The sequence below is a fragment of the Acanthaster planci genome, linkage group LG21 (genome assembly GCF_054643075.1).
Source record: "Acanthaster planci isolate LZ-2023a linkage group LG21, COTS_SCS, whole genome shotgun sequence".
Lineage (NCBI taxonomy): Eukaryota > Metazoa > Echinodermata > Asteroidea > Valvatida > Acanthasteridae > Acanthaster > Acanthaster planci.
In genome coordinates, this window is record NC_141797.1 from 9,277,364 (window position 1) to 9,303,595 (window position 26,232).

The following is a 26,232-nucleotide window of genomic DNA, read 5'->3' on the forward strand; positions in this document are numbered from 1 at the left end:
GGATTTATCAATGCAGTCTATCTGTTTATGGAATTTTTTTTTAGTGGCCTTTTAGGGGTGCACTGAACTAATTGAAGCCCCATTGAAGACAATGTAAAATCGACCATGTTTGCAGCCCCGGTGCGGGCAACCGAAGTCCCTCAGGCCTCTCAAATAAAAAACAAAGTGTTTTGGGGTCATTCAGCTCTCAATTGATTTTCAATTTTTAGTAGGTTAACGAATGAAATTTTTAATTATCCACCCAAAACAAACCCACCTTCCAGAAAGTGAACGATCCCAAGTCTGTCAATGGCCATTTTTCAAATGACATCCGTCCACCTTTTCAGGCTCTTGGGACAATTTTTCAGTGGCATTTTTCTATGCTTCGCCCTGGGATGGGAGCCCTTAAATCTAGGGAGACCATTCTGGGCCATTCTTTCACAATCCTACAAATTCTTGGGCCACACAATCTCCTCTTTTCCAAATAAACTGTACTTTTTGAGCGCCTCGTCCTGCCGAAGAATTTCCCTTGAATTGGGCAGTGCACCCTTTAGGCCTGCCGCGCCGTACCGCGCGGGGCCGTACGCGTAGATGGAAAATCCCTGGAAAATCCCCAAAAGGGAGCGTCTGTGGACTGCGGAAACAGCTAGCCCATGGAGCCCCACGAGGCACCCAACGACTTGTCGCCGCGGCGCCGTCGCTACGGTATCATGAGCCAAAGTAGCCAGGCTTGAAAACAACTTGGGAAATTCTGCCAAAAAGTGGGAAAGCGTTGATGATGACAGAGTAATTCGAGGTTCCCTTCATAAAATGTCCAAATAACAATACATGTATTAATTTATTCCCTCATTCAAGGCAGAAGTGGGCATGCTTCCGGGAACAAAAATATTTCATGCACAAAGTACAGACGCCGACACTTTCTTTTTTCCATTTTTTTATTGGCAATGCTTCCGGGTTTGTGACAAATTCAATCCAGTATGCAATGTGCGCTTCTACACATAATAATCACAACATTTTAAACCCAACTACACTCAATATTAGGAAGTTATGCAATTAACGTGTTCTTAATATTCACCACATTATTTCATGCATATCCAATGGCAAGCATTAAGCACGTGCAAAACAGTACTATACACGTCTCTCTTAGTACATCATGAGTTGAGGAATCCAACTTTGAGTGCTGTTTTTATTTGTTTCAAACTAAGTACAATGTACTGCATAGCATTGAAGTGATCTTGAAACAAGGACACTGTTGTCAACTAGAGGTGTCCCTAGCTTCCAGGGAGGAGGGGAGAGTCAGTACCCCTCCCCCTAACATGCCTCAACCCCCTACCCACCCCCAATTTGACATTTTGACATCGTAACAACCAATACAAGCCAGTTTATTTCATTTATCGAGTATCTTCTTCAAAAAAAGTGCACCCTCAGGTGCCCACCCCGAAATTTATGCGAAATATTTCTTTGCACTGTTCAAATATACATTACATCACACATGAATTCAAAGCGACAATGGGAACAACATTTATAGTATTAAAAAACTTATAGGTGACCTAGCACACAGCTTTAAAACACATACGTAAGTTTAACTTTGTGTTCGAACATAAAAAAAGACACATTTTATGAGTGTTACACTGCTGTCGTTCACTTGACATCTTAAAATTTGTAAAACACGATGGAAGCATTCAAGGATGTGAAATCAGGGGCGGTTCTCACAGGTTTTGGGAAATCCAATTTACCTGCCCCCTTCAAAAATGGAAAAGTCCATCCCTCAAACGTTTTCTGTTGATGAAGAATTAAGAGAAATTCTAAGAACTAGGCAAACAACTTTTACAAAGAAATGAGCCAGGTTAACTTTCTGTATAATTGATCCTTAATACGGGTGATTCACAATAGTGCAGTGACCCTACAAGTTTGCAACGCGTTGGCCGCCGATCGTAAAATCTGTCGACAATTTCCAAACACGCATTGGGTCGACGGAGTTCGTGCACCACCGTGATTGGCAAACGGGTTGCAAACTCTTGGAGACGAACTATTGTGAATTGCCCGTATTGTCCAAAGTGAGCTAAAAATGGAAACCAGGCAATGAATGTACGCTACAAAATGATTGAAAAGCTCGCTTGCTGAACATTATTTCAAACAGTTCAAACTTGAAGCATTTGATCTAGCCCTTAAAATATGTAGAACCAGTGATGCTTTTCCTTTTACACTAAACTTATAGAACATTGCCCTTTCCCTGCAAAGTGCAAACAGTCAATTTTGGAAAATTCAAAAACTTACTTTGAGGACACCTCTTACATGCACAATATAAAGCCTCAAACGAAGATAACACTCAAGCTCACAAGAGATACAAACCCATCAGGAAAGGAAGCTAGATTTGTTTGACAAACACAGAATAAGTAAAAGGGACTGTCTTTTATTACACGGAAAGAGTAACTGTCTTGTTGGTTAAATAAAATTAAACAATAATAAATACAAAAATAACAGTAAGAGAGGAAAATATTGACGGAATGCAAGCATACCACAATCTCACACACTGGGATATCAAGAAAAAAAACCCTGCCACTCTTAAAGGTACCATAATATGCCCGTCATCACTTGCGCCATGTTGCGTATCCATCAAAATTGCTCCCCTGGCCATTTTGACAGCCAACTGTAACACACTTGTGTTATCAAAGTCTGCGTCCATGAGAGTGAACCCCATCTTGCAACCAACGCACCCAAAAACAGCACACATAGAAAGGTACCATACACTGCAATAAAATAACTTTATGCTCACTACGTCCAAGGGCACACCAACAGAACCGAATTATTAAAAGTCTCTTTACACAGTGCAGTTGTGGCCATCTAATAACCCATTTGCACTACAATGCTTTCCCTCACGTATGCTAAAACTAGTATTGCTATCAATCTTTGAATTGCATACACAGAAATGGTGGACAACAGTTTTGGTTGAAATAATGCTTAGATGTGTGATTATATCTGCAAATGAAATGGTGGTGCCGTGGCAGTCACAACTGTCAAATCTTGACATGAACGTACAGAGCTGGTAAACAAACAAGCTTTAATTTTAATTTACAGATTTTTGCGAGCAGTGAAAAGCAGGGGCCAATTTCATAGAGCTGCTTAAGCACAAAATTTGCTTATAAGCAGGAAAGAACTTTGCCTGACAAACAAAGGTTACCAGCTCAAAGATTGTTACGCTAGCCAAAAGACAGCTAAGTATGACCCCAAAACAATAAACATCACATTGATATTTGACTGGTTACCTGATTTATCAAATAAGGTTTTTGTCGCACTTGAGCATATTTTGTGCTTAAGCAGCTCTATGAAATTGGTCGCAGATTAAAATGTTTCATAAAAGACGGAAGAGCCAGTGTGATTTTGACAAAAACAGCTAGCAAGACTACAAATGGAAGCTTATATGCGTATCAACCAATGGCACGGTTGTGCATAATTATGCATTAATACTTGACAGTGGACTGGTAATTGTGGAGTTTCTGCCTTTTAAAAGAACAAAATTCTGACAGTCCGTCCAGGGCCAGCAAGATTAATTTTGTGGCAAGACGACATGGCGTTGTTTGTTGAGGAAAAGTGTGGGCCAAAAATTACAATAGTGATAAGTGTGCACCACAAATGAAGGTGGCGGCAATATCCAAGCTGGTTTGGTGGACCGTTGCTAAGTTAACACCAGGGGCTACTGAATCAGAAGCCATTTCTGACTGGCCCACCAGCTCCAACGCAAGAGTTTATGAAATGCACTAGTTTGAAGAAAACTGGGTGAAAATGTTGCATTTTCTTCAAAGAAAAAACTTCCCAAACTGTTTTATGATGTAGGTTTTTATAATTAAAAGAAGACCAGTTTGCAAAGGTTGTATGGGCATGACTTTTTTTCAAATGCTAAGGGGACAAAAGGATCCTAAACTCCACAGTTGCCTTTGTGCCATAAATCAACAACAGGTTAACGGCGAGTTTAAATTATATCCATCACTTTTAAAATAAGAACTGTGTCATGTGCAATCAGCGTCTTCCAACGAGCCGCAACTCGATGACCTTGTTTCGCGACTTGTCCAGCTCAAATTGCTCCGAGACCCTGAACTTCTGGCTACTTCGACCCTGTAGTATGGTGGCGCCGAGTTGCCAGTCGGTCGGGGGAGGTCCCATAACACTGCGCTGAATGTCGTTTGTGGAAGGATCAGTGCTGTCGTACACACCGAAGTAGTCGGTCTCTGGCTCACTGCCAAAGTTGCTAAAGCCTGAAATTATAATTCATGGGTAAAAGATAACACGAGCTGAAGGTTACACAATAGGGCCGTTTCACAACAGTGCATCACGAAGAGTTTGCAATGCGTTGGCCAATCACAGTGAGCGAAATTTGTTGACCCAATGCACCTTTGGAAAGGGAAGACAAATTTTTGCGTGTTCTGATTGGCCAACGCATTGCAAACTCTTGGTGGCGCACTGTCGTGAATCGCCAGTATTATTTAAAGACAGCGTCTGGTAGGAAAAAAGTTAGAGGACAACGCACTATCGATGGCAAATGAACAAAAGTATTAAGATCACAAACTACATTTACATTCACAATTCAGACCCTCCCAGTTAAAAAAAAATAAATTTCCAGGAAAGGTACTGGAAAGTACTTGCCATCAAATTATTTTAAAATTGTAGAAAAATGAAGATGCGCAGACTAGCGACTTTCTTCACATGCCCACCAAAACAGCAGGTAAATCACCTATGTTACCATATGTGTTGCAGTCTATTACCAGTAAATTTTGTGAGGTGCTAGCCTTTAGTCCAGTTGTTTTTACACCAAATTTCAACCTTGTAATTCACCAGAGAGCTGTTTCACACAATTAGATTTTGGTCTTTAAAATACCTCTGCTGACGTCGTTCCACGGTTCTGCCGTCCTTTTCTCCGGGGTGAATGTCACCTTGATCCGGCCATTGTTAGGATCTCCTTCTCGGATGCCTGACCCTTGAGGGACAAGGCTCGCCTCGACGAAGTGGAACTTTCTTGCCTCCGTGGCAGGTCTTTCGATGATGATGGTGCCCCTGGGATCGAGGGTCCAATCTCCGGCGAATCTCCCGTTGTAGTGGACGACGGCACTGCAACGCAAACGCTGGTCACTGTTGGAGAGCTGGATCCTGTAGTCAGTGTCATGGTTGAGGACCACAAACTGACCCTCGGTGGTCGTATAGTGCAACCCTTCTGGAATCCTCACTTGGAACAGCTCATTCTTAAAACTGTCAACTTCAGAACACCCTGAGTAAATTAGATCCAAGAGTTTTTCTTTTAAAGAAAAAGCCTTTTTGATGAATAGGAACCAAGTTTTGTCAGCGTATTTTCTCCACGAGTTCAGTGCTACAGGAAAAAGTAACAAATATTCTTTGATGTCAAAATGAATATGTTTTCCATGAGGCAATTTCTTTGCTGAAACTGTGACCGATGAGGGTCCAGGGAGGGGTGTAGAAGTGTATACTTCTATTATCCGGGTTGGAAACAGTCTCCAAAGATGTTTCATCTTTTTCACCTCTGAGGCAGAACTTCATTGCGCAGGGAGGCCAGCAGCTCCCCAATTTCAGCACCGTTTACAATCAAACATCATAATCTAGACAAAAACTTTTCTTTCCCAAACGCTGACCGGGAATTGCTGATGAGGTCCAACTTGGTCTCATTAATTGAGGATTTGAGCATCTCTGTGCAGATACTTACGGAGCTGCCTTCCAACTAGCATTGACAGAAGTTGCTGGGTGTTGTCCATGCTCTGCAGCGTCATGGGCTGCACAGCTATTGCTTCAGAATCCAGTCTGTTCTCCTCTGAAATGAAAAGCCAGACAAGTCAACTTGGCGTCAAATGCAGAGAGAGCGTCTCATTATCTGGAATGGTCAGAATGTTCCACTTGGAATGCCCTTGCGGTCATTCTAGAATGGTCAGCCGTTTCACCGGGACCATGGCATTCCCATCTGGTGCGTAGGCGTGACGTCACTTCAGTTTAAACCGCGCCCACTGCACATGCACTGCACAAAGAGTTACGTGCACTAATTGCCCTTAATGTGGAACTATGGAACCAGAAGTTAAACATGCACGGCGATCGTCGAATGAGAGTCTGCAAATCGTGGCGCGTCCGCTTTTGTGATGAAGTCACTTACAAACATGATAGGCGCACTGCCTCTAATATGAAAAAAAGGTTCCACTGGAATGCTTGTGCTCCAGCAAAAAAAGGGGAAAGTGAATGCTTCTGACTTTGGCGATGCTCCTTGCGGATTACCTTCTGAAACCCCTTCAAATTTTTACGTTTTCAGGCCACTCATGCACTTGGAGGGGGGCCAGATGGAAATATTATTCACACACAAAAATTTATCATATCATATTTGAAAATTAAAAAAGAGGCAGCTCAACTGAAGTCACAGATGTGTGTCAAGAAATGACACAATACCCTGTTGAGTTCTGCAGGTAAAACGGACGTTGCGCCCAAATTGCAATTTCTTAATTGAAGTGAAATCTCACACTTTTTGAAGTCCATTTCCCAAGAGTTCAAATGTTTGTTTGAAATTTCAAGGGATCTGGCAGCTACCTGAACCAGTGCAGACTCTGCCCGTCTGGTATGTCTGATTGGTGTTCACAGCTGCCTCTCGGTCGGGTATCTTTGTACCTGTTGAGTTAGAAAGATGGACAAGTTAAAAAGGTCTGTGTTGCACTTTATCAACAGAAAAACTGGTACACGGATTTCTTTAACTTCATGTTGCTTAGTTACACAAGAGATGCCTTGCACCAATACACTGTTCTCAATGGATAAGAACGGCACAAAGGAACCTGTCTATTCCAGAGATGGTGGTTGCTTGCCCCGAATCATGAGGTACAGCAACAGTGTCTGTAGTCTGGGGAATTTAAATTGTTATGTTTATGTGCAATCAGATAACTCAGTCATGTCAGTGTACCAGATTTTATTCAAATTAAACTTGCAAACGGCTTCTTAATACCCTGGGTGATAGGGCCATTAGATCTGTATTCCTGAAGCGGCTGAAGATCCACACCATTTCACATCTACCCTCCCAAATATCTGTTACATTCCAGTGAAGAGTTACAGAAGCATCTATGCGTCTTGCACAAGGTGCGTGACATCACGACACAAGTGGGGTTCGAACCCACATACTGTCGCATGCGAGTCAAATGTCAGACCCACTGGACCATGGTACTCCGCATAAACGGAGGAAAACTCAAAGACAATCAGGTAGGGCTTGAGAGCTTAGTTTACGACAGTACTGTATACCAGAGTTTGCAGGTTTGGCTCAGCACCAGTCATTGGCTTTTGTTCAATACTTTCTTCATTTTTCATGAAGACTTCTGCGACGTGAGGCAAGAATCTATAGCCTGAAAATTTCTTCGATACAAAGAAAATGGGTCTCTGTTCCTCACAATTTTCTGTAAAGCCTTACAATGAAAAGTGTTACCCTTTTGGCAAACATCTGTAATACTTGAAAAAAAATCTGCTATCCCCTAGACGGATGCCTCCTCCCCTAAAATAAAACAAGACGTTATTTTTAATCACACAGGCTTGGAAGAACTTCCAAACTTGCTGAGATTGACTTGGATTTTCTTCACAGAATTAAGGAACTTGTAAAAAATGATTCAATATTTGCTCATTTCTGTGCAACTTCACTGATGTGTCAAATTAAACCGGCCTTGTAGGACGTACCATTTGATGAGGATTTCACAGCGCCTTCATTCACATTCTCCAAAGGTATGTTCAAGACTTTGTCTCCTATGTTGGGAGGAGTTTGGACAGGTTTCAAACATGCCTCCGGCTCAGAGGCAAGCGGGGGAACTGCTTGGTTGGTTGGAGATGTACTGCATGGGGCTGATTTGACGGCAGAAAGCCTGGCATGGGTGGAGGTGCTGCTTTGAGGTTGGGCCTGCCCCACTGCTTGGGGGTAGGAGTGGATCCGTGAACGCTGATCGGGTGCATGCTGATTACCCACGTAAGGTTGGGTACTACCGGGAAGATTCATGCTAGGGTATTGCGCCCCTGAGGGCAGGCTTGCCGTCGGCGGGACTTGGTGATGGCTGTTTTGCAGCAGCTGATCTTGCAGCTTCACTTTTTCCTGTAGCAGCTCGATCATGCGTTGGAGTTCTCGCGGGTCGTTGTCTCCACTCCCGGTGGGGATGTAACCGGGGGTGCCCACCCCTTGCCGACTCGGGATGCCGATCTGTGGAACTTGGCCGTGCACCGTCTGGTTGGGATTGGCCATCTGGATCGGCTGGTTGTCTCGTGTAGGGTGTGCCTCTACTGGATATGGCTGAGGGTTCAATGGGTGCCGTGGCATTTCCACGGTGCAGTGGAAATCGGCCATCGGGGGTGCCACTCCTTGTGGGTTTGGGTAATATTGCGGCATCCTTGCTTGAGGTGGAGGCACTGGCTGGGCTGGGAATAAAACAAGAACTCATGTCAAATGTTTTTATTACAAACAAGTGGAAAACCCTTCAAGTTATTTCAATCTAAATAAAGACCAAGGTGGTTTGATAAATTTACCAGTGAAAAAAATCATGAGTTACATGCCTGCTACATGTTCCCACTAAAAAACAAAGTCACCAGCAAAATGGTTCACAAAACATGGATTTGACTAAAGTTTCTTTCAATTACAGTCCACAACCTCTTACCATCCTCAATCATCCAGAGGCTGAATGCCGAGTTTGTGTTTTTCCATTTGACTGGAAAAGATTGACAGAGCAGTAACATTTATTCTCCCAATTGTTTACACAAACCTCTCTGACATTACCTAGTGACGTCGGATCAGTCGTGACGCTCTGGGTCCTTTGCTTGTCTGCAGGAGACGGCTGCTGAGCGAAAGTTGAAGATGGCCACGTCTTGCTCAGTGGGTCTTCAGTGTTCACTGAGAGAAGCAACCAACAATAAAAAATTCCCGTCAATAGAAATTTAGATAAAAAATTACCCAAATGAAACTGCTAAGTATGCTATTTTTGGCTGAAGAATTCCCACCCGAGTCTACTTCTGTGCGTCTAGTCTTTGATACAAATCTTCCGTCCGTTACAAAGCTGTAGTTAAATGTACTTCTTCTCAAACACAAATTTTCTTTAACGTTACACCGCTCTTCATTGTATGAAAAACAGATATCCTTATTAGGCTTATGCGTTTGCCAAAAAAGCCCCACTTTTTTAAATGAATACAATTTATTTATGTTATTTCTTTATCCACTCAGGGCGCCCTGCTGCTGAGATGTCATCCAAGGAGGACTCTGTTCAGTGCACTGGATTTTCAGTTCAACTTAAGAACCGAGAATTCACACAACGAAAGCACGTCTGAGAAAGAGATTGTTCTGTACATGTAACTGCTGTGTACTTATGCACCATTGAATCGCCGCCGAAGAAGACAAAATTAAGCCCTTCAAATGTTTTTAAAAATGCACAGGTTTTATTTGAAGATTTTCATTCCTGGGATATCATGGCTTTGCTCATGAATATCGCAATATCACTAGCATGAAGCGAAACAAGGCAGAAAAGAAGCCTTTCAAAAAGTGAAACAAAATTGAAAATGAGGCTACCTGAGACACAAGGTTTGGATGTTTGAATTAAAATCATTTGGTCACAGCTTCCCTGGTTTCTAATTCTACAAACTTTCTGGGACATCAAGAGAAAATGCAATGCACTGCTCAGTAGCAGGCTCTATATGTGGGTAATTCCAAAAATTAAGGGTCCAAAGGTGTGACAGTTTTTGTGTCTGTTACATCTGACCTTTGTCATTTGACATGGAAATATCACCAAAATTGATTTCAACCTATTACTATTTGTTTGGCAGGTAATTTGCATTAATTAATTCATCACTCTTGGAAATCAGAATATGTGTTCTGAACTTGCAAAACCATATGTCGGATGTGACAGGGATACCAAAAAAAAAATGGACCCCTTATTTCTGGAGTTACCCATGTACAATACGAACAAGTCACAATACAGCAAGCGCCACCAAGAGTTTGCTACATAGGCCACTTGTCAAGTTTACGGTCAACACGCTACCGTAATTGAGCTCACTTTGGTAGGCAACTTGGGGATTACTGGATTGATTGAATTGTTCCCTGCACCACAAAAAGCCATCATTTTGGCAACCTAACACCCCATCGCAATAAACAATTTCCAATTTTTAACCAAGATAAACAACTGAAGAAAAATGAAGTTTCCCACCCATAGTGCCGTTAACAAATGAGACTGTGTCGACTGTTTTTCCCATAATGCCTTATGAAACACCTCTCCGTGACAAAACTCTTGGTGGCGCACTTCATTGCGAATCGCCAGTATTTTCAATCCATGGAAATTAGTCAGGCTTGGGGTAGATGAGGACACATTCTTTTAAACACTAAGTAAGCCTGCCGTAAAGACTACAAAAAAATTCCGAGTGCAATTCACAATGCCTTTTTGAGACCGTCCCCAGGACACTTTTAAGAAGAATCTGCATCCCGGCCCAATCAAGGTTTTCAAAACGATGCGACGGCATACACCACAGATGTACCTGGTTTCCGCGCCTCTTCAAACTGGTTCACCTTCTTGACGAGCCTGAGGAGTTTCTGTCCCTCCAGTGCCTCCTTCAAGGGACCCAAATTATCCTTGCTCAGCTTGTCCCTGTTTTGCATCTCCTGCAGGAAGTGAGTGCCGGTGCTGATGTTGGTAGCCGCATCAAAGTCCAGGTCAAAGGCCATGTCGTGTACATTTTGGGGGGTTAGGCCGCGCGCAATCTCCCTGAGGAGTGACTTGTAGTTTGTTATGGCCGAGTCAGCCATGCCTAGTGCGAAGATTCCTATGGCAGGAAAAAAACAACAGTATTGCACCACGAAAACCTCCGTTGGATTTCCATTTCAACCAGTTGAGGAAGCAAAGAAAATCCCTCCAAAGCATTTATTACACTGCATGTGATCTTTTTACCCACAAAAAAATGTTAAGAAAGATCTATTCAATGGAAATTAAGACATTTGTCCATTTTGATTGACATCATTCTTATCGGTCATTTTGTCACTTAAATCGGCACTATGTCTGTTGCTTAGCAACTCTCGTCACTTCTAAGAGCATGCATATTTCAGATGTGAGATGCACTGGTTGTGCAAGTGTCGTATTCACTTCCGTACTCTATATAACAGCCTTATGCTCTATAAAACAGCTTCTCACAATTCAGATTACATTTAGCAAGATTTAAGAGCCATGATTAAGCAAGATTTAAGAGATGAACAAGACTTCTTGCCCAGTTGAAAATTTCTCTTCCATGAATAATTTACTTTTTAAATCTTAAGATATCCGACGCTTTTCATTTGAATCTGCTTGAAGCAAGCCTCCATAGTGCAATTTTTTTCATTTAAAACAAAAGAAAATTTTTTCTTCCTTTTCATGAATTTTGCATTCAAATATTCACATTCGAAAAATAATCTTTGAATATTCAACAATCGATCAAATTATTATTCAGATATTTGGCACAGCCCAACACGTAATTTTTGTTCAAAGGCAATTATGATGGGCTGCAAATTTGATCAAAAGATCAATTTTTCTCACACTTTACATTTCTAAATTCACAAGAAATGGGCGAACATGACAGAGAAAACGCTGCCAATTTGGTTCCAACTTCCATTTTTGGGGGGACTGACCTTATACCGTGCATACGCGTAATGTAATTTGACTTGACTAATTTGATTTTTCACTGCTATGCTAAGACAAAAATGGTGCAGATTGGAAATTCTTTGCAAAGTAGGCCTATTTAAGGAGGGGTTTATGATGTTTTAGTAATTAATAAGTTCAATGTATTAATACAAAAACAATGCAATGGCGAAACCACTAATCTCCTTGGAACCCAACATCCGTTTGCGATCAACTAATTAATCATGCCACATGCATGCCATACCCCTCCGCATGTTGACATTCGATGTCGTCACCTGCCTTAGTTCGCCGCTGGATACCCACCATACTCGGACGTCGGATTCCGCCCACCCATGGGTTGACAAAAATCCCATTTCTCGTCACTAAGCCATGCATCCCTCACCACAAATCGTATCAAATTTTTAACACTCACCTAACCGAATTACCTGGATCCTCCAAAGTCACAAACAAAGATTGAACCTAGGACAAAAAACAACAAAAATGTAAACAAACGAGACGCTTCGTAAGTTTCCTTTTTGCGTATTCTGTAAAATGGTAAAATGAACGAAAATGGCTAGCTGTGTGTGATTGTGAAATCTTGGCTTGTCCACGCATGAGCATTATAACGCACGTGAGTAGATCTGGATGGTCTCAAAGGAGGCTTTTATTTTCCAGTCAATAATTTTTATATATATACAATTTTAAAGCAAAATAACTTAAATGTATGATTTTCTTTCATCAATGTATTAAGTTTTACTTAAAAAGGAGGAGTTAATTCTAACTTCCAAAATAGGCAAGCCACCCCAAAGTGGGGAATCCCAGGAAGTTAAAAATAAACCCTGGGCATACCCAACGAGCTTTTACCAGAAAAAGGTACCCAGACGGAAGGCGTGCTTGATTAGGTCTCTCGGTGCACTCTATCAATCATAACAGTAGAGGGGAACTGACTATGTTGTCGGCAGGCCACAACCAGTGGACTTGGACAAAGTTTTCTTCATGATTGTCCACCGACCCACCTGTAAATGAAAATGCAAAGATATGCATGACGCAGGTAGGTATACATTGGTTATTAAAATCACAAATTAGTATTCGCTGACAATGCTTGTCCTCATCTTTCGGTCTAATATGTTACGGGTGTCGTTTCGAGCAATTTCCAGACTTCTAATACTAGTTTGGCATGTCTGGCCATACGTCATGTCGTTTTCTTGGGAATTCCCAGCCCGAAAGTCATTATGAAAGTTCGACGAATTTTTATTGAATGTGTGGGTTGGACTTTCCCAAGTTTATAAAAGTTTCAAACAGCTTTTAAAAAATGAAATTGTTTCGTATGGCAGGTTGCAATGTTGTTACGCGTATGGCACCTACCACTGATCTGGGCCTATCAGTGTGATCATGAGTCATGACTGTATAGGGAAAAAAATAACTTGTCGTGATTGTATGTAACTACATGTGTACCTTTGTTATGATAATGAAACTGTGCCATAAAGGCAAGCTTTATGTTTTATATATCTTTTGGAACCTCACCTCAGGCAATAATTATCAGACATGTGACATTGGGCGTTTACGAAACGGGTGGCTTGGGCGTAGTCTTTAGCTTCACTCATTGTCACTGGTCCCAGTCTGCATGGCTGGAGTCTCCAAAATGGCTGGAACCAGTGAAGACTAAGCCTGAGCCACTTGTTTCATAAACGCCCCTATATCTATTAGGATTGCAATAAGTCACCACATTGTTCATTACGAGAAGAGCTCCATCATGTCCGTACACAGTCATCGCATGACGCCCCATGCACAAACCCTTTGACACTAGTTTGAAAAAGTCACAGTACTTTTGAAGTAAATATTTCAAAATTTTCCCTGTGCTTTTCTTTTCTTTTCGATACTTGTTCTATCCTTCCCTCAAAGTAGATACTCTTCAAGAGCAAGTGCTCATGTTAGTTCATCCTTTATCCCCCCCCCAATCTCTTGACTTAAATATCAAAGCCCTCACTTGCCAGTGAGTCCTCCTGTTTGGATTTATTCCCAGCAGGTGTCTGATGTCTTCACTGGTCCCCGGGTCACAAATTGTCTTTGTTCTCTGCACGTTCCTGCTAACTGACGCCTTCCGCCTTGGCAAGCAGATAGATAGGGCCAGGATGGCTGTTCCATCATCACAAACATACATCCCTAAACTCTCCTTGAAGGATGCCCACAGAGAGAGAATTGACGTGCTGATGGCAGACGCTAGCGCGCAGCAAGAACAGCTCCTCGCAGAGTACCGGGCAGAAAATTATGAAACGCTGTCTGTCGGTGAGCTATTGATCCTACAAAGGAAAGCGGCAGTAGGCAGTGATCTCCAAGCCATAAATTTTCAACTCGGTGGGGACTAAAACAGATCTTGAAATGAGCGAGTGATTTCATTACTCACCTTTGATATGGACCTACATTTAGTAAAAAATCAAGTGCATTTCTTGGCATCTGTTCCATTTGTAATTGGGAGCAAATCTAGAGATCGGAGAGCTTTTTGTCATCGCAATTGCTTGATAAAAAGTCAAAGTATTCAGAAACATAACTACTATAGTGCCCAATATTTATACTTGGTGGCCATACTAAATATTTAGAGCCTGGTGGATTTTTTTAAAACCTGGTGGGAGACAAGCAAAACCTGATGGACTACCAGGCTACTTATAAGGTTGGAAAACACTTGGGAGGCATTTTGCTTCCAAGCCTTGGGACTATCCAGTCTTCAAGTGTGTAAAAACTGCATAGTACACGTCACAGTTGTCAAGCAGTGTTAGCATTTCAGTTTTTCACCCTGCACAGATGAGAGAATTTCCAAAGCCCAGGACCTGCTCTCCGTCAATCTACCTGCTGCTGCCACCCTACTGAGACAGACTTTAAACAAACCAGGTCTCTCTGTCAAGCAGGTGAGTTCAACCCTCAAAATCAGACAGCATTCATTAAATGCTCATTAAATTCTGCTAGCAGTCTGGGTCATACTTGAAATAAGACGCATTAAACCTGATAGCAAGTTTCCTCGTTTTAAAATCTATTCAACTTTGACTTATTTCCATCCAGTGTATTCATTGTTCATATATAGTAATGTTCCACCTGCCGTGTTGTTGCTGTCCACTGCACATATGGGTCTTGTTTGACTCACTTCAATCCAGACATAGCGATAAATAAGGTCAGTTCTTTCCTTGTGTATGCAGCAAATGCATTGTTACCGGCTCCTGTATCTGGTCTTTATGTCTCTGGGGCCACTCAGTGAGGGTTTAAAAGCAGCCACGCAGGAGTACTCTGTCATAAAATCTGCAACTTTAGCCCATGAGGGCAGCAGATTCTTGGTTATCGATGCGGAGGATGTCACTTCACCACCAGGAGACTCTGCGCAAGAGCTCCAAGAGATGCGCTTCCAGGCCGCCCTGGACCTGGGCAACGCCCACCGTTTCCTGGGCAACATGGACCAGGCCAGAACATTCCTGGACGAGGCCATGGCGATTGCCGTGGAGACAGATGATGCGGACAAAGTCACTGCAGCGACCATTCACCACGGTGAGTGGATCCTTGCTAGCGGTCATCTAAAAGACGCCATCAGCCAGGTGTTCCAGCCGCTGCTGAAGCGAAACATGAGCGACCGGAATCGCGGCATCTTGCTGCAGGCATTCGGAAATGCTTGTAGGTAAGACCAAACTTATGCTGATCAGACACGAACAAGAAAAGGTCATATTTCAAGTGCTATTGGTAACGCTATACTTTCCAGACAGCAAGAAATGGAGGAAGATATTTGGAAGCATGAAAGATTCCTTTTTGAAATGCTTTGTATATGCGTGAGCAAGTGACACCCATTGACAACAATCACCAAGCAAGCTCACACTTTTCGATGGTGAGGGAGCACTTCTTCACATACTTGAAAACTCCAAACAGAACTGGACCCCTTTGAGGGACACATCAGGGATGCCTATCACTTTGGATCTTTCTTTTAAAGGGCTGCTGCAGACTGGGGTCCGGCCAAGGAATACATGCGAGAAGCCATCACCATCGCCGAGGGGCTCAATGACCCGGTTGCTGTGGCCGATCGCCAAGGCGACCTGGGAACAATATTCCGGTCAGAGGGACGGACAAGCGACGCACTGCTGTACCAGAAGAAGCAGTTTGTGTTCGCCAGAGGGAGGGGTAGGTAAACACCTTATCAGCTCTGTTCCAAGTATTCCAAGAAGTCTAGTGACTCCCTGCCTTGAGCAGAAGCACGTCTTCATCGGTTGAAAAGAGCCATGTTGGTCGGCAGTGTTCATTTTGTCGGTCGCGACACTATTGTGCGTTTCATAGTCATTTGTGAACCAGTGAAGTGCAGTTCATACCAAAGGAGTCTCCGTTAATGTTGCTAGGAGAATTGCGCCCTCTCTTGGTCTAGCTCAAGACTCATTAGTAGGACTAGTTTCAGCACTCAGTTGCATCTCTGTCCTTTCAGTACCCTGGCCTGATGTCTATTGATGTCTGCTTAAATAGTTCTTCCAGTTTCAGGATGGAAACTTTTTCCCAAAACATAGGGACTGAAATGTTGATCCTGGTAAAAACAAATTTTATTAGAAAGGAAACGGTTTCTGCCAGGATCTCAACATTAGACCCTCGTATTTTTAGGATTCTTTTTGCAAGATGAAAGAAATTTTATTGCTACCGTATCAAAATAAAAACCAATGCAATGTTTTGTTGTACTAATTAGCACGCCTTCCTGTGTTGGTTGCTGGGCAGAAGTCCTTGGAGTTGTACCCAGTTGTCATCCATAAGTAAGGGTGCCAGTCTATGGTTGCAGTGTCTGTAATTGTCTCAGACCAGTAAAGGTTAGACCACTCTTCGACCATAACCCAGGCAGTGATCATCTGTACCTGGCGATCCCATGACATTATCATCGATATCTTGTGCTTGTATTTTTGAACAGGCGATCAGGCAGCTCTCTGCGTGTCCTGCTTCAACATCGGTTTCACCCACTATTCCATGAAGCCGCCCAACTATGACGTGGCCCTCATCTACCATTCCATCCACCTGGAGCTAGCCGAACGGATCGGGTATCTGGCCATGAAGTCGAGAGCTCTGAATGCCCTCGGAAAGATCTACACAGGTTTGCTATACCATTCGCAAACCAGTATTTAAGGGGGCTGGAAAGCAGGTTGTTGGAAAAAGCGAACATAAATCAGCCAATTTATAAAATAAGCCAAATATCACCCAAAAATTAAGAGCCATCTTTACGACATATGTGAGACGTTTCTAAAATGCAGTGCTTCCTCTTTTCAAAATGAGATATTTCCCTTCAGTGTAACTGTTACTATTTTAAATAGCCAATGCATGGTCAAAACATGACGTTGGGCCGATCAGCATAACCACACCCCGACTCATCATCGTGCACTGAACGTGTTCAATCTGGGATTACATCAGATGCTTTATGCTCAAATGACTTCACCTCTTTGAAATATTAATTAATTCTGTGCCTTTATTTCATTTTGATGGCGTTTCAGCTTTGAGAGACTATGAGTCTGCCGTTAAACTCCTGGAGGAATGTTTGGAAGTGCACAGCAAAATTGGCAATCATCGCGGGCTGGGGATAGCCTACGGAAACATCGGCACAGTCTACCGTGCCATGGGTGAGAATGAACCATTAATGACCATTACAGACATCAGCAACAAGCCACGTTACCATTGCATTGTTGCTTGCTTAATAAACTTTGCCGAGGTGACTTGGACAGGAGTCAATATATCCCTGCTCTCTCAGCATTAAAAATGAGCAAATTGGACTAGTTTTAAATTATGCAAGACAAGACTGAAGAAATGAAAAGATGGCAGTTGAAGTCTTCGAATTTTTTCCATTGCCCCTTTACCAGAATTTCACCAAAAGTTGATATCATGCAGGTTGACCCCAGTAAGCTCGGTGGTCAACTTGTTGTAAGCAGGATTTCACTGTTTGATTCCTGACTTCATTTTTATGTCTTATAAATTTTTAAACAACACCCATTACCCTAAACGAAACCATTGAAGGGCAAACCAAATGGCTAATTACTGAACCAAAATAATAAAGTGTACTTCTGCCTGACTGAATTTATTTACGAGGAGCTATCTTTGGTGTCTTTTCAGGCAAGTTTGAGGAGGCAGTCGTTTACCATGAAAAGTATCGTGAGAATGCTGATGAACGTGATGACGTAGGGGGCGTGGCTATCATGCAGCGCGAGCTAGCCATGGACTACTTGTTTACTCAGGTGCATTTGTGTTAAATTGATATCAGGACAGAAGTTGTCTATGATTGGAAAGAGTTGAATGAAACAGATTATCAGAAGTTGCTTGTCGATGACAAACTAATATTCTTAAAGATTTGTCCAAGTGAGAAACTCTACGTTGAACTCAAAATATTGTCAAGAAAAAAATGCTTTGCTGTAATCTCAGATTGCGAGAGCTATTGGTTTGCATCAGATGGTTTTCCTATTTTTGAAAAACTAGTACCTTTTTATGTATCCATTAACAATTCCTTTGACCAGGATCTGGACACGGCAGAGAAGTACATTACCGATGCTTTCTTCACGCTGGAGCGAATCCGTGCCAAGATCGGCGAGGAGGACTCGTCACGCATTGCCAACTTTGAGAAGAACCAGTTTGAGGCCTTCAACCTCCTGCAGACGATCCTCATCCGGAAGGGGAAATTCCGCGAGGCGCTGGCATTGTCTGAGCAAGGCCGAGCAAGGGCTCTTGCTGACCTGATTCAACAAAACCAGAAGGAGCTAGACTCAGAAAGGTAGAATGTTTTTCCTAGAAGGCGTCAGCGTTGCAGTCCAGTACTCTTTGAGCATCAAGGTTGCCTGCCAAATTTTGGACTAGGTAAGAGGGAATGAATCTGGAGTACACAAGCACAAAGGAAAGTTTACAAACTAAACGTAAGACTTCATTAGGCACTCCCAGTTGTGTAAAATTTAAGTTTTAAGGAGAAAAATATTTGGAAAGTACTCAGCCAACTACTTTTCAAGTACTTTTGTCCTAAAACTCAATCTTTTTCAAACAGTGATGGTCTGACGTCATCATTTTACTTTGTCATCTTACCTCGCTACATGTACCATCAAATGCCGATGTACTTCAGCTTTGTTCCCTCCGAACTAGTTAAAGGTTTCGTAGAGAAATTGGTTCTTGAAAAGTGCTCAACTACAACACTGAAAGGCATTAATTTACTTCCTGTTGCAAAGTCTGCCGATTGTGTCTTCTTTTTTCAGGTCTGGGTACTGTCATTTCTTTCAGTCGTAATAACGGAGCATTTTATTTTTATGTTTTAGTATGGATAGGTTGCTTGATAATGGGGAAGTACGAGTGACTAGACTCAAACTTTGAAAGATCAAAAACATTTGGATGGATCTTTTGGGGTATACTTTTTACAGCTTTTTTTTACAAGATGAATTGTGTTGCAAATTGTAAAAGTCCTTTTGTCTCTTTTCCCATTTTTACTCAGCTCTCGTGATTTCAACACTGGCTCTGAGTACATAAGCACCACATCTATGTTGGAGGAACGTTTTACAGAGAAAGCCCTCGCTGATATTTTCCAAACGGCCAGCGAGCTCAACACAACTCTCGTCATCTACTCCATCGTGACCGAGTTCACACCAGCAGGAGACATCGAGAAATGGCTGTACTCCTGGGTGGTCGTCAGGGGAACAGCAGAGACAGCCAATGAGGAGATCTGTAACATAACTCCTCCTTGGTCAACCAATGAAGGAGAGGCTTACGTGGAAGATGGCAGCTGGAAGGTCCACTTTGCTAAGAGAATGCTGAGTTCAGAGAGGAAAGGGCCAGACATCCAAGTAGACGACAAACACGTGAACTCTCTCTGTCGCTCTCTTGGAGAACTGAGCGTGAGTGAAACATTGAACACAAAAGGTAAAAGATCATATTGTAAATGGAAGCTTTTACAGTAAATCTGGAACTCAGCTAATTCATTAAGCCATTTTGGCTTCTCTCAAATATTTCAGAGTCACGTCCGTCACGTTTTCCACTGTTATACCTTATAAGGAGAAGCACTTCTGCTTTTTCTTAAAAAAAAGGTGAAATACTAGACCGAAACTGAGATTTCTACTGAATGGGCAAAGAATTTTTGGTTGGCTGAATCTGAAGTAGCTCTGTTTTAACATCCTGGTCAAGTTTCTTTGGTTATTTACCCAACTTGGCTTCAGCTGCCAGCTTCAGAATTATGATTTAATGCTTCGTCTGTGGTTTTTCAAACAGTTCATACAGAGCCTGATGACGTTTGTGTTCCCGCTGACCAAACCACATGTATGGAGGCCTCTACAGGCCACACCGAAGACCCCTCACCTGCCAGAGATATTCCCCACCACCTGCCCAGGCACGAGAAGATCGCCCATGCCTACGGTGACCCAGAGGAGCCAAAACCCAAACAGCCTGTCACCGATCCTAGGCTGCAGGGAGTACTGGACAAGCTGAGGGCAGACTACAACATATTCATCGCTCCCATCGAGAGTTTCCTGCCTGAATGGAGAGAAGGGATGACTGATGTACCAAGAGTTACCTTCATACCTCAAGGTATGAGCCCCATGCAGGACCAAGAGAGGGCGCAACAGACTCTCCTATGGTGGGAATGTACTTTGCTAGTTCACAGGCTTGCCGCCATCATTGTGAAGAAAAATTTATCAGTTCTTCGAATGTGTTGAGACATAGTTTTGAAACTGACATCTGGTCTGTATTTGTAAATATTAATGGTTGTCGTATTTGTCAATTTTACTTTCATCGTTCCTAACTATTTTATTAATTTGTTATGATTGCAGGGCCCCAATGGAAACCAGTTTGTAACTGTTTGGGCATACGTACCCTGGGTAAAGAAATGGAATAAATAAATACGTTAATCAGGTGTTAAACATGATGCTTGCCTTAACCCTAAAAGAGCCAGGTGGGCAGAATCCAACAAACTAATTCAGCCCTTTCAGGGTTACGCCAGGCTTTCTTGAGTCAGTGAGCCGACTTACTGATCACAAGGGGAGAACCCGTCCGGAAAAAAAAGTTTGGAAGTTGAATTTTTTTGTTGTAGTTTTTGTCCTGTACACATTGAGCCATATTCTCCCTGAGGAGAGTTCATTAGTTTTATTGGAGGTTTTTTTTGTGCGAGATATGTCCAGGTAATTCCAAATCACTGATTACTAAGTAAAATGGTGTTTGACGGGTGAATACAATTTTTGTCTCGATTTGGCAGATTACATGTATAACCTGCCTTTCTGTGCCCTGCTTGGTCCGGACAATCACCACCTAATCAAGAAATATGTCATCTCCTTTGTGCCCTCTGTGCGAACTCTCAAACTGACCAATCAGCGGCTGAGCCAGCTGCGTCAGATGTCGTCAGCAGCGCCACATAGTGTCCTGGCTGTGGGCAATCCCACAATGCCACATCCCAAGTAAGACCAAGCAAGCATCTGGGCCCAATTTTATGGTACTGCTTAACGGTTAGCAGGAAAGTCGTGCTTACTGGAACAGAAACTTGTGCTAACAGGAAGCACTATTTCATGGCGGCACCTCATCTGGTTGTGATTACAGCCACGTGCACATAGAAACCTTCATTAATAATCATTACAGGTTTTTGCCCTTACATCAATGCCTATTCAGTAACACTGTATGCTCGGTGCTTGTCCGAGAGCTAGAAATCTTCATTGTTTTGTCACTACGCTTAGCAAATTCTTCCTGCGAGGTAATTAAGCATACCTGTTTTTTGTTCTTACACAGCTTACAGTCTTCATGAAATACACAGAGTCTCTGTTAGCATCAAGTCCTGCGCTTAGCAGCCCCATGAAATCAAGCACTTATTTCAGCAGAAAAACAGTCATCCACTAATAATAATAATTTAGGTAGATTGGACTTAGCTGTCACGCTTAATTGATGGGGTTAGCAGGTTGGTTCAAATGCAATATAGAGTTGGCCACTCCTACTACAATCGATGCCATAAGTTGGAATTTTTATTTAAGGCCTATGCCGAGTACCCAGGCACCTGCCTGTCAATATCAAAATCTGTGTCCATTTATTTAGGCCGGGGATGGCCCATAAAAAACATTCTACATATTAAAATATATGTGAACTGTAAGGATGAAGGTCAGAATTGCTGATAAATCAACCATTGTGCCACTGAAACACCTGATACCATGGTCATGACTTCAATTCAGGGATTGAAGGATCTACTTTTGTTACATGTAACACTTCATTTAATAAAAAAGTAAGGGAAAAATGCACTGCTTCCTATGTACAAAAAGAGCCCTAGTTTGAAGCACATGGTCTGTTGGGATTGCACGTAATGCCATTTGTGAAGTGTTCTTTGTATTTTTTTTATATCACTTTTATCTTTCTTTATATTTGCTTGACCGGTAGAATTCCAGCTCTTCCCGCAGCCACGGAAGAGGCCAGAATGGTGAAGGACTTCTTTGAGTCCCAGTCATCATTCTTGCCGCCGGATGGACGGCCAGGGATGGACTCTGTGGTGCTGACCGACAGCGATGCAACGGTGGACAACGTCCGGCAGAAAATGCCCGAGCACTCAGTGTTACACTTTGCAACCCATGCCGAACAGGACAGTGGAATTGTGAAGGTGTGTGTAGTTTTTGATCTATTTATATAGCGAGGAGGGAGGATCCAAGTATTCTTTTTGTCATATCCTCTCTGTAGAACTTACAGAGAAAATAGTCAAGACAAGTCATCCACATAACAGTCACATTCGTTCAAAATTAAATTCTTAAACAATATTTGTTTGAAGGATGCATACCTTGGCAATTTGGCATATGTAAAATGGCGCCCTCAGCAGTTCAGGCTCGAGGCCTTTAGGATATAATGTATATTATCCACAGAATACATAAGGTGTCTGTAATCAAACCTAACCTAGATTTTTTGTCTGAAACGTAAAGATGATCAAGGAAGGAGCCCACACCTGCCAGCCAGAGAGAGCAGCGACTGGGGATTTCAGCATGCGGGGATTTCTGGTCTTGGCCCGAAGCCACGAGAACTGCAGCGGCCTCCTGATGGCCGAGGACGTCAAAAATCAGAGGTTGAAGGCGGAGGTGGCTGTGCTCAGCTGCTGTCAGACCGGAAAGGGTCAAGTCACCGGTGAGTTCTTCACGCTGCAAACACAAGGAAATGTGCAAGAGTACCGAAGGGAATACGTCACACGCACAATTAGTGTGTGAAAGGCATTAGCGCGAGAACCAGCACGTGAACCAACAGGGGCGCGCGTACTCCATTCGTTTGCACTGCACTTTCTGGTTCCCAGTGACGTCACACTTCGGTACTCTACGGCAATGAGAACTGATCATGCAGGAAGATGGGTAGATGCCAATTATTGTTCCCATGGGTACTATTCTCCTCCCTTTTTCATAGTTTGTCCATCAATATAATAGTTTAGATTGTGAAGAGTGTGGCGTGATATTAAATGGCAAACTTCAGACACTAAGTACTAGGCGAAGTACATGTACATGGTCTGTGATGAACTACGAGAAGTCTTCCTGTTCTTTAGTGTTCAGCCTTATTTGACGTTCTTCTGGTCGTTAATGATTACCCTCTTTGTAAAAATGTGCACTATTGCCCTCATTTCTGGTCTATATATCCGCAGTCATACATTATCATGTCGGGCAATATTTGTTTACTATTACCCTCATTTCGAGTCTGTATGTCCACAGTCATACATTATCATGTCAGGCAACATTTTACTGAGTATTGCCCTCATTTGTGGTCTATATATCCATGGTCATACATTATTACATCAGGCAACATTTGTGTACTATTGCCCAGGGGATGGTGTGCTGGGGTTATACAGGTCTTTCCTGGTAGCAGGGGCAGCCAGCGTCGTGGTCACGCAGTGGAAGATATACGACAAGGCCACAGCCCAGTTCATGCGTCATTTCTACCAGGATTTTATTGTAAGTTGATTCAATTATAATTCCATCGAGTGTTGTTGGTGGAGGGGAGTGGTCTGTGAATATTTTATCCCTGAAATTCTCGTTAATTGACCACTTTGCCGCGAAACTTCATTCTTCAGGTCCAAGGATATTTACCCAGGGCTTATTGGGTGCATATGCACTAACCAAGATCATTGCAAATCAACAAAAGCCATTTACACGGAGGTACAAAAATGTGAAGGACATGAAAAAAGTTTCATGACAACACTTGGGAAATAGATTGCGGGTACATCATGGAATCAATCTCTTTTGGGCGAGGTGTAATTCTTAAAAAAAACCGGGAGTGTTAACTCGACGTTTCGGCTATGGTGCTCTGGCCGTCCTCAGGAGAGACAAACATGGGTTACTAGTTGAAATGTTGTACGGTTTGTTACCAATACTATTTAATTGCTTCTGTATTGTTTGCCATTCAACGTTTCAATCCTCCATGAAATCTGACTGGAGGAGATTCCATGTTGCTCCATAGGTCCACCGCGATGCTGCCAGGGCCTTGCGGGAAGCCATGCTGTTGATGTTAGCAGACGAGGAGAAACACCACCTACCCCAGCACTGGGCTGCCTTCTCTCTGATTGGAGCATCTCGTCCGACTTCCGCGTCCTAGACAGTCCAGACCTTGGATTGCCAGTTTACCAAGCCTGGTTCGAGTGAAACCAAGACTGTCAAAACAAACAAGATTGGTACTGGACATTCTAAAACTTGATGTGACTTATTCCGGGAGAGAGTGTCATCTCATAAAAATGAGTTTACTGATGTGGACTTAGTCGGAATGCAAAAATGTCCACAATAATTTATAGTGATTAGAGCCATTTTCCAATACGCGACTTAGGCTCCGTCTCAGGCTTCAACTATATTTCTTACTTTGAGGTTATAATAAGCCCAATAGTACGTCCGATTGTGCCACAAATCATCAAGTAAGATGCAAAAGAGCCAAACATTACAGTACTTCAATTTAAATTAGACGCTTCAGGCCCACAATTGGGGATTGGTTTCCTACACGAAGCCAGAGACAGAGACGAAGTTGAGTATTGGAAAACGGCCCTGGTTATCAGTAGTTTGTAACATTTTTATAAATAGACCTTATGCACAGGGGACCCAATCTCTCTTGGTGTATATATTTAAAAACGTTGAATTTAAAGAACCAGGCTCTGCCTTTTCATTCCGACCCTAAAACCACCTGGCACCAGCCCATCAAGGGTTTCGCATGTATACAATACATTCCAGAATACGACTGAAATGGTATCTCCCATGAATATGGTCTTTTAGAAGGTTATTCGCCCCGAGCTGAAGCGCACCCCCAGTCGGCAAAAGAAAGACAGGTGGTTATAAGCGGGTTCTTGCTCGCGGTCTGCGTGTACGCAAAGACCATACATGCCCAAATAAATGAGTTACGTGTACATGGCGTGCTCCGCGTCAAATACTTGAGTTCCTTCTGGCGCACCTATGCCGTGAGTTCCTAAATAAACACGCCCTCTTTTGTTCCGCTCGGAGCGGATAACCTCAAGAGAGTTTGTACTGTACTTTTTGCCCTGTATATGTTACTGCCTTCATGAAATGCAAGGCATGACATGCACTTCCCCCATGCTAATTACCTGACCAAGCATGGCTGTTCTTGACAGTGACACTTACGTGATTTCTTTTACATGTGGATAGATTTCAGATGTTGCAGTAAGTGTATACATGTACATGTAAATGTGAATGCAAAATTGTATTAGGCTTAGTTGAAATTCAAAATGTCACACAGAAAAATATTTGTAAAAAAAGAGGAAGGAATTGGTCTTGTGAAGGTCTTAAGTGGTCTCGACTACAACACTGACTGAGGCCCTGTCTTGTTTTGACCAAGGAGGGAAATGATTGAAATGGAAAATGATTGAAGTGGTCTGAGTCAAACTATTCTTCACTTGACAAGATTTGAGATGAGGGTAGATGCATGGCACTGCCATGCTGCTTGATAAATTCATCACTCAATTTTCCAGCAAAAAATTTACTTTTTTACAGATTAAATACTTCATAAACCTCTCCATGTCAGTGCCAGTGGATAAATTAAGGAAGATTTGTTGAAGTGCCAAACTTGATTTGACAATATTCATGGATTCATTTCTTTGTACTGAATTTCTTGATAACGAGCTGAGAAAGCTCACGATTTGATGCCACATTAAAACATCTGGCCAACCAACAAGCTTAGCAGAGATTCATTTTCCCATTTCAGATACTGAACTTTAATAATTGGGCTCTGAATTCATACATGTAGCTACGTGCAGCTTGATTAAATGAAAGTTATGTGACCCATCTTTTTAATATGGGTTTTTTTAAACTCTTAGTAACTTTTAAATTGCTTTTAAGACAACATTCCAAGTGGATTGATTCCAAAAGATTTTATGGGCATCAATCCAAATTTCTTGTGAATAATCTTTGCTTTAGAAAATCACTGATTTCTATCATGTAAACCTTTTCAATTGGGTTCTGAAAATTCCCCATATTTAGTGCTTGGAACAAATTTTCATTAAAACAAATTCAGTCGCCCGTTTGTTGTACACTCTGGAATACACTATCTAGCCTTATAAAAAGTGAAAGTACATCTTTAATTGAGCAACATTCTCTGGTCGAATTAAGGTGGTAAGGAGATTTGGTTTATACTTTTCATTTTGAATGTCTCTTCTGCAATAAAATTGCTTATAAAGTTAAGA

General features: G+C 42.4%; 2 protein-coding genes across 5 annotated transcripts; one reads left to right on the forward strand and one right to left on the reverse strand.

Annotated features, from left to right (window-relative positions):
• Window positions 1-896: 896 nt before the first annotated feature.
• Window positions 897-12,232, reverse strand: LOC110981181 (uncharacterized). Its single transcript, XM_022238528.2, has 8 exons — window positions 12,040-12,232; window positions 10,498-10,782; window positions 8,756-8,869; window positions 7,675-8,400; window positions 6,553-6,630; window positions 5,690-5,794; window positions 4,853-5,239; window positions 897-4,232 (listed from the first exon to the last, which is right to left on the reverse strand). The coding sequence occupies exons 2-8, from the start codon at window positions 10,763-10,765 to the stop codon at window positions 3,997-3,999; spliced, it is 1,914 nt and encodes a 637-aa protein (XP_022094220.2). The 5' UTR covers window positions 10,766-10,782; window positions 12,040-12,232; the 3' UTR covers window positions 897-3,996.
• A 252-nt stretch (window positions 12,233-12,484) lies between these two features.
• LOC110981171 (tetratricopeptide repeat protein 28-like) lies at window positions 12,485-26,202 on the forward strand. Of its 4 annotated transcripts, none has more exons than XM_087131219.1 (16): window positions 12,485-12,657; window positions 13,630-13,892; window positions 14,406-14,509; window positions 14,795-15,264; window positions 15,571-15,758; window positions 16,522-16,701; window positions 17,096-17,221; window positions 17,709-17,830; window positions 18,107-18,360; window positions 19,063-19,487; window positions 19,833-20,147; window positions 20,812-21,010; window positions 21,972-22,188; window positions 22,502-22,700; window positions 23,382-23,509; window positions 23,993-26,202. In XM_087131219.1, the coding sequence occupies exons 2-16, from the start codon at window positions 13,640-13,642 to the stop codon at window positions 24,194-24,196; spliced, it is 3,384 nt and encodes a 1,127-aa protein (XP_086987345.1). In that variant the 5' UTR covers window positions 12,485-12,657; window positions 13,630-13,639; the 3' UTR covers window positions 24,197-26,202. The 4 variants fall into 4 exon arrangements, with proteins under 4 accessions (XP_086987345.1, XP_086987344.1, XP_086987347.1 ...); XM_087131218.1 differs by having other exon boundaries at window positions 13,633-13,892; XM_087131220.1 differs by having other exon boundaries at window positions 12,489-12,657; window positions 13,633-13,892; window positions 24,015-26,201.
• The last annotated feature ends 30 nt before the right edge of the window (window positions 26,203-26,232 follow it).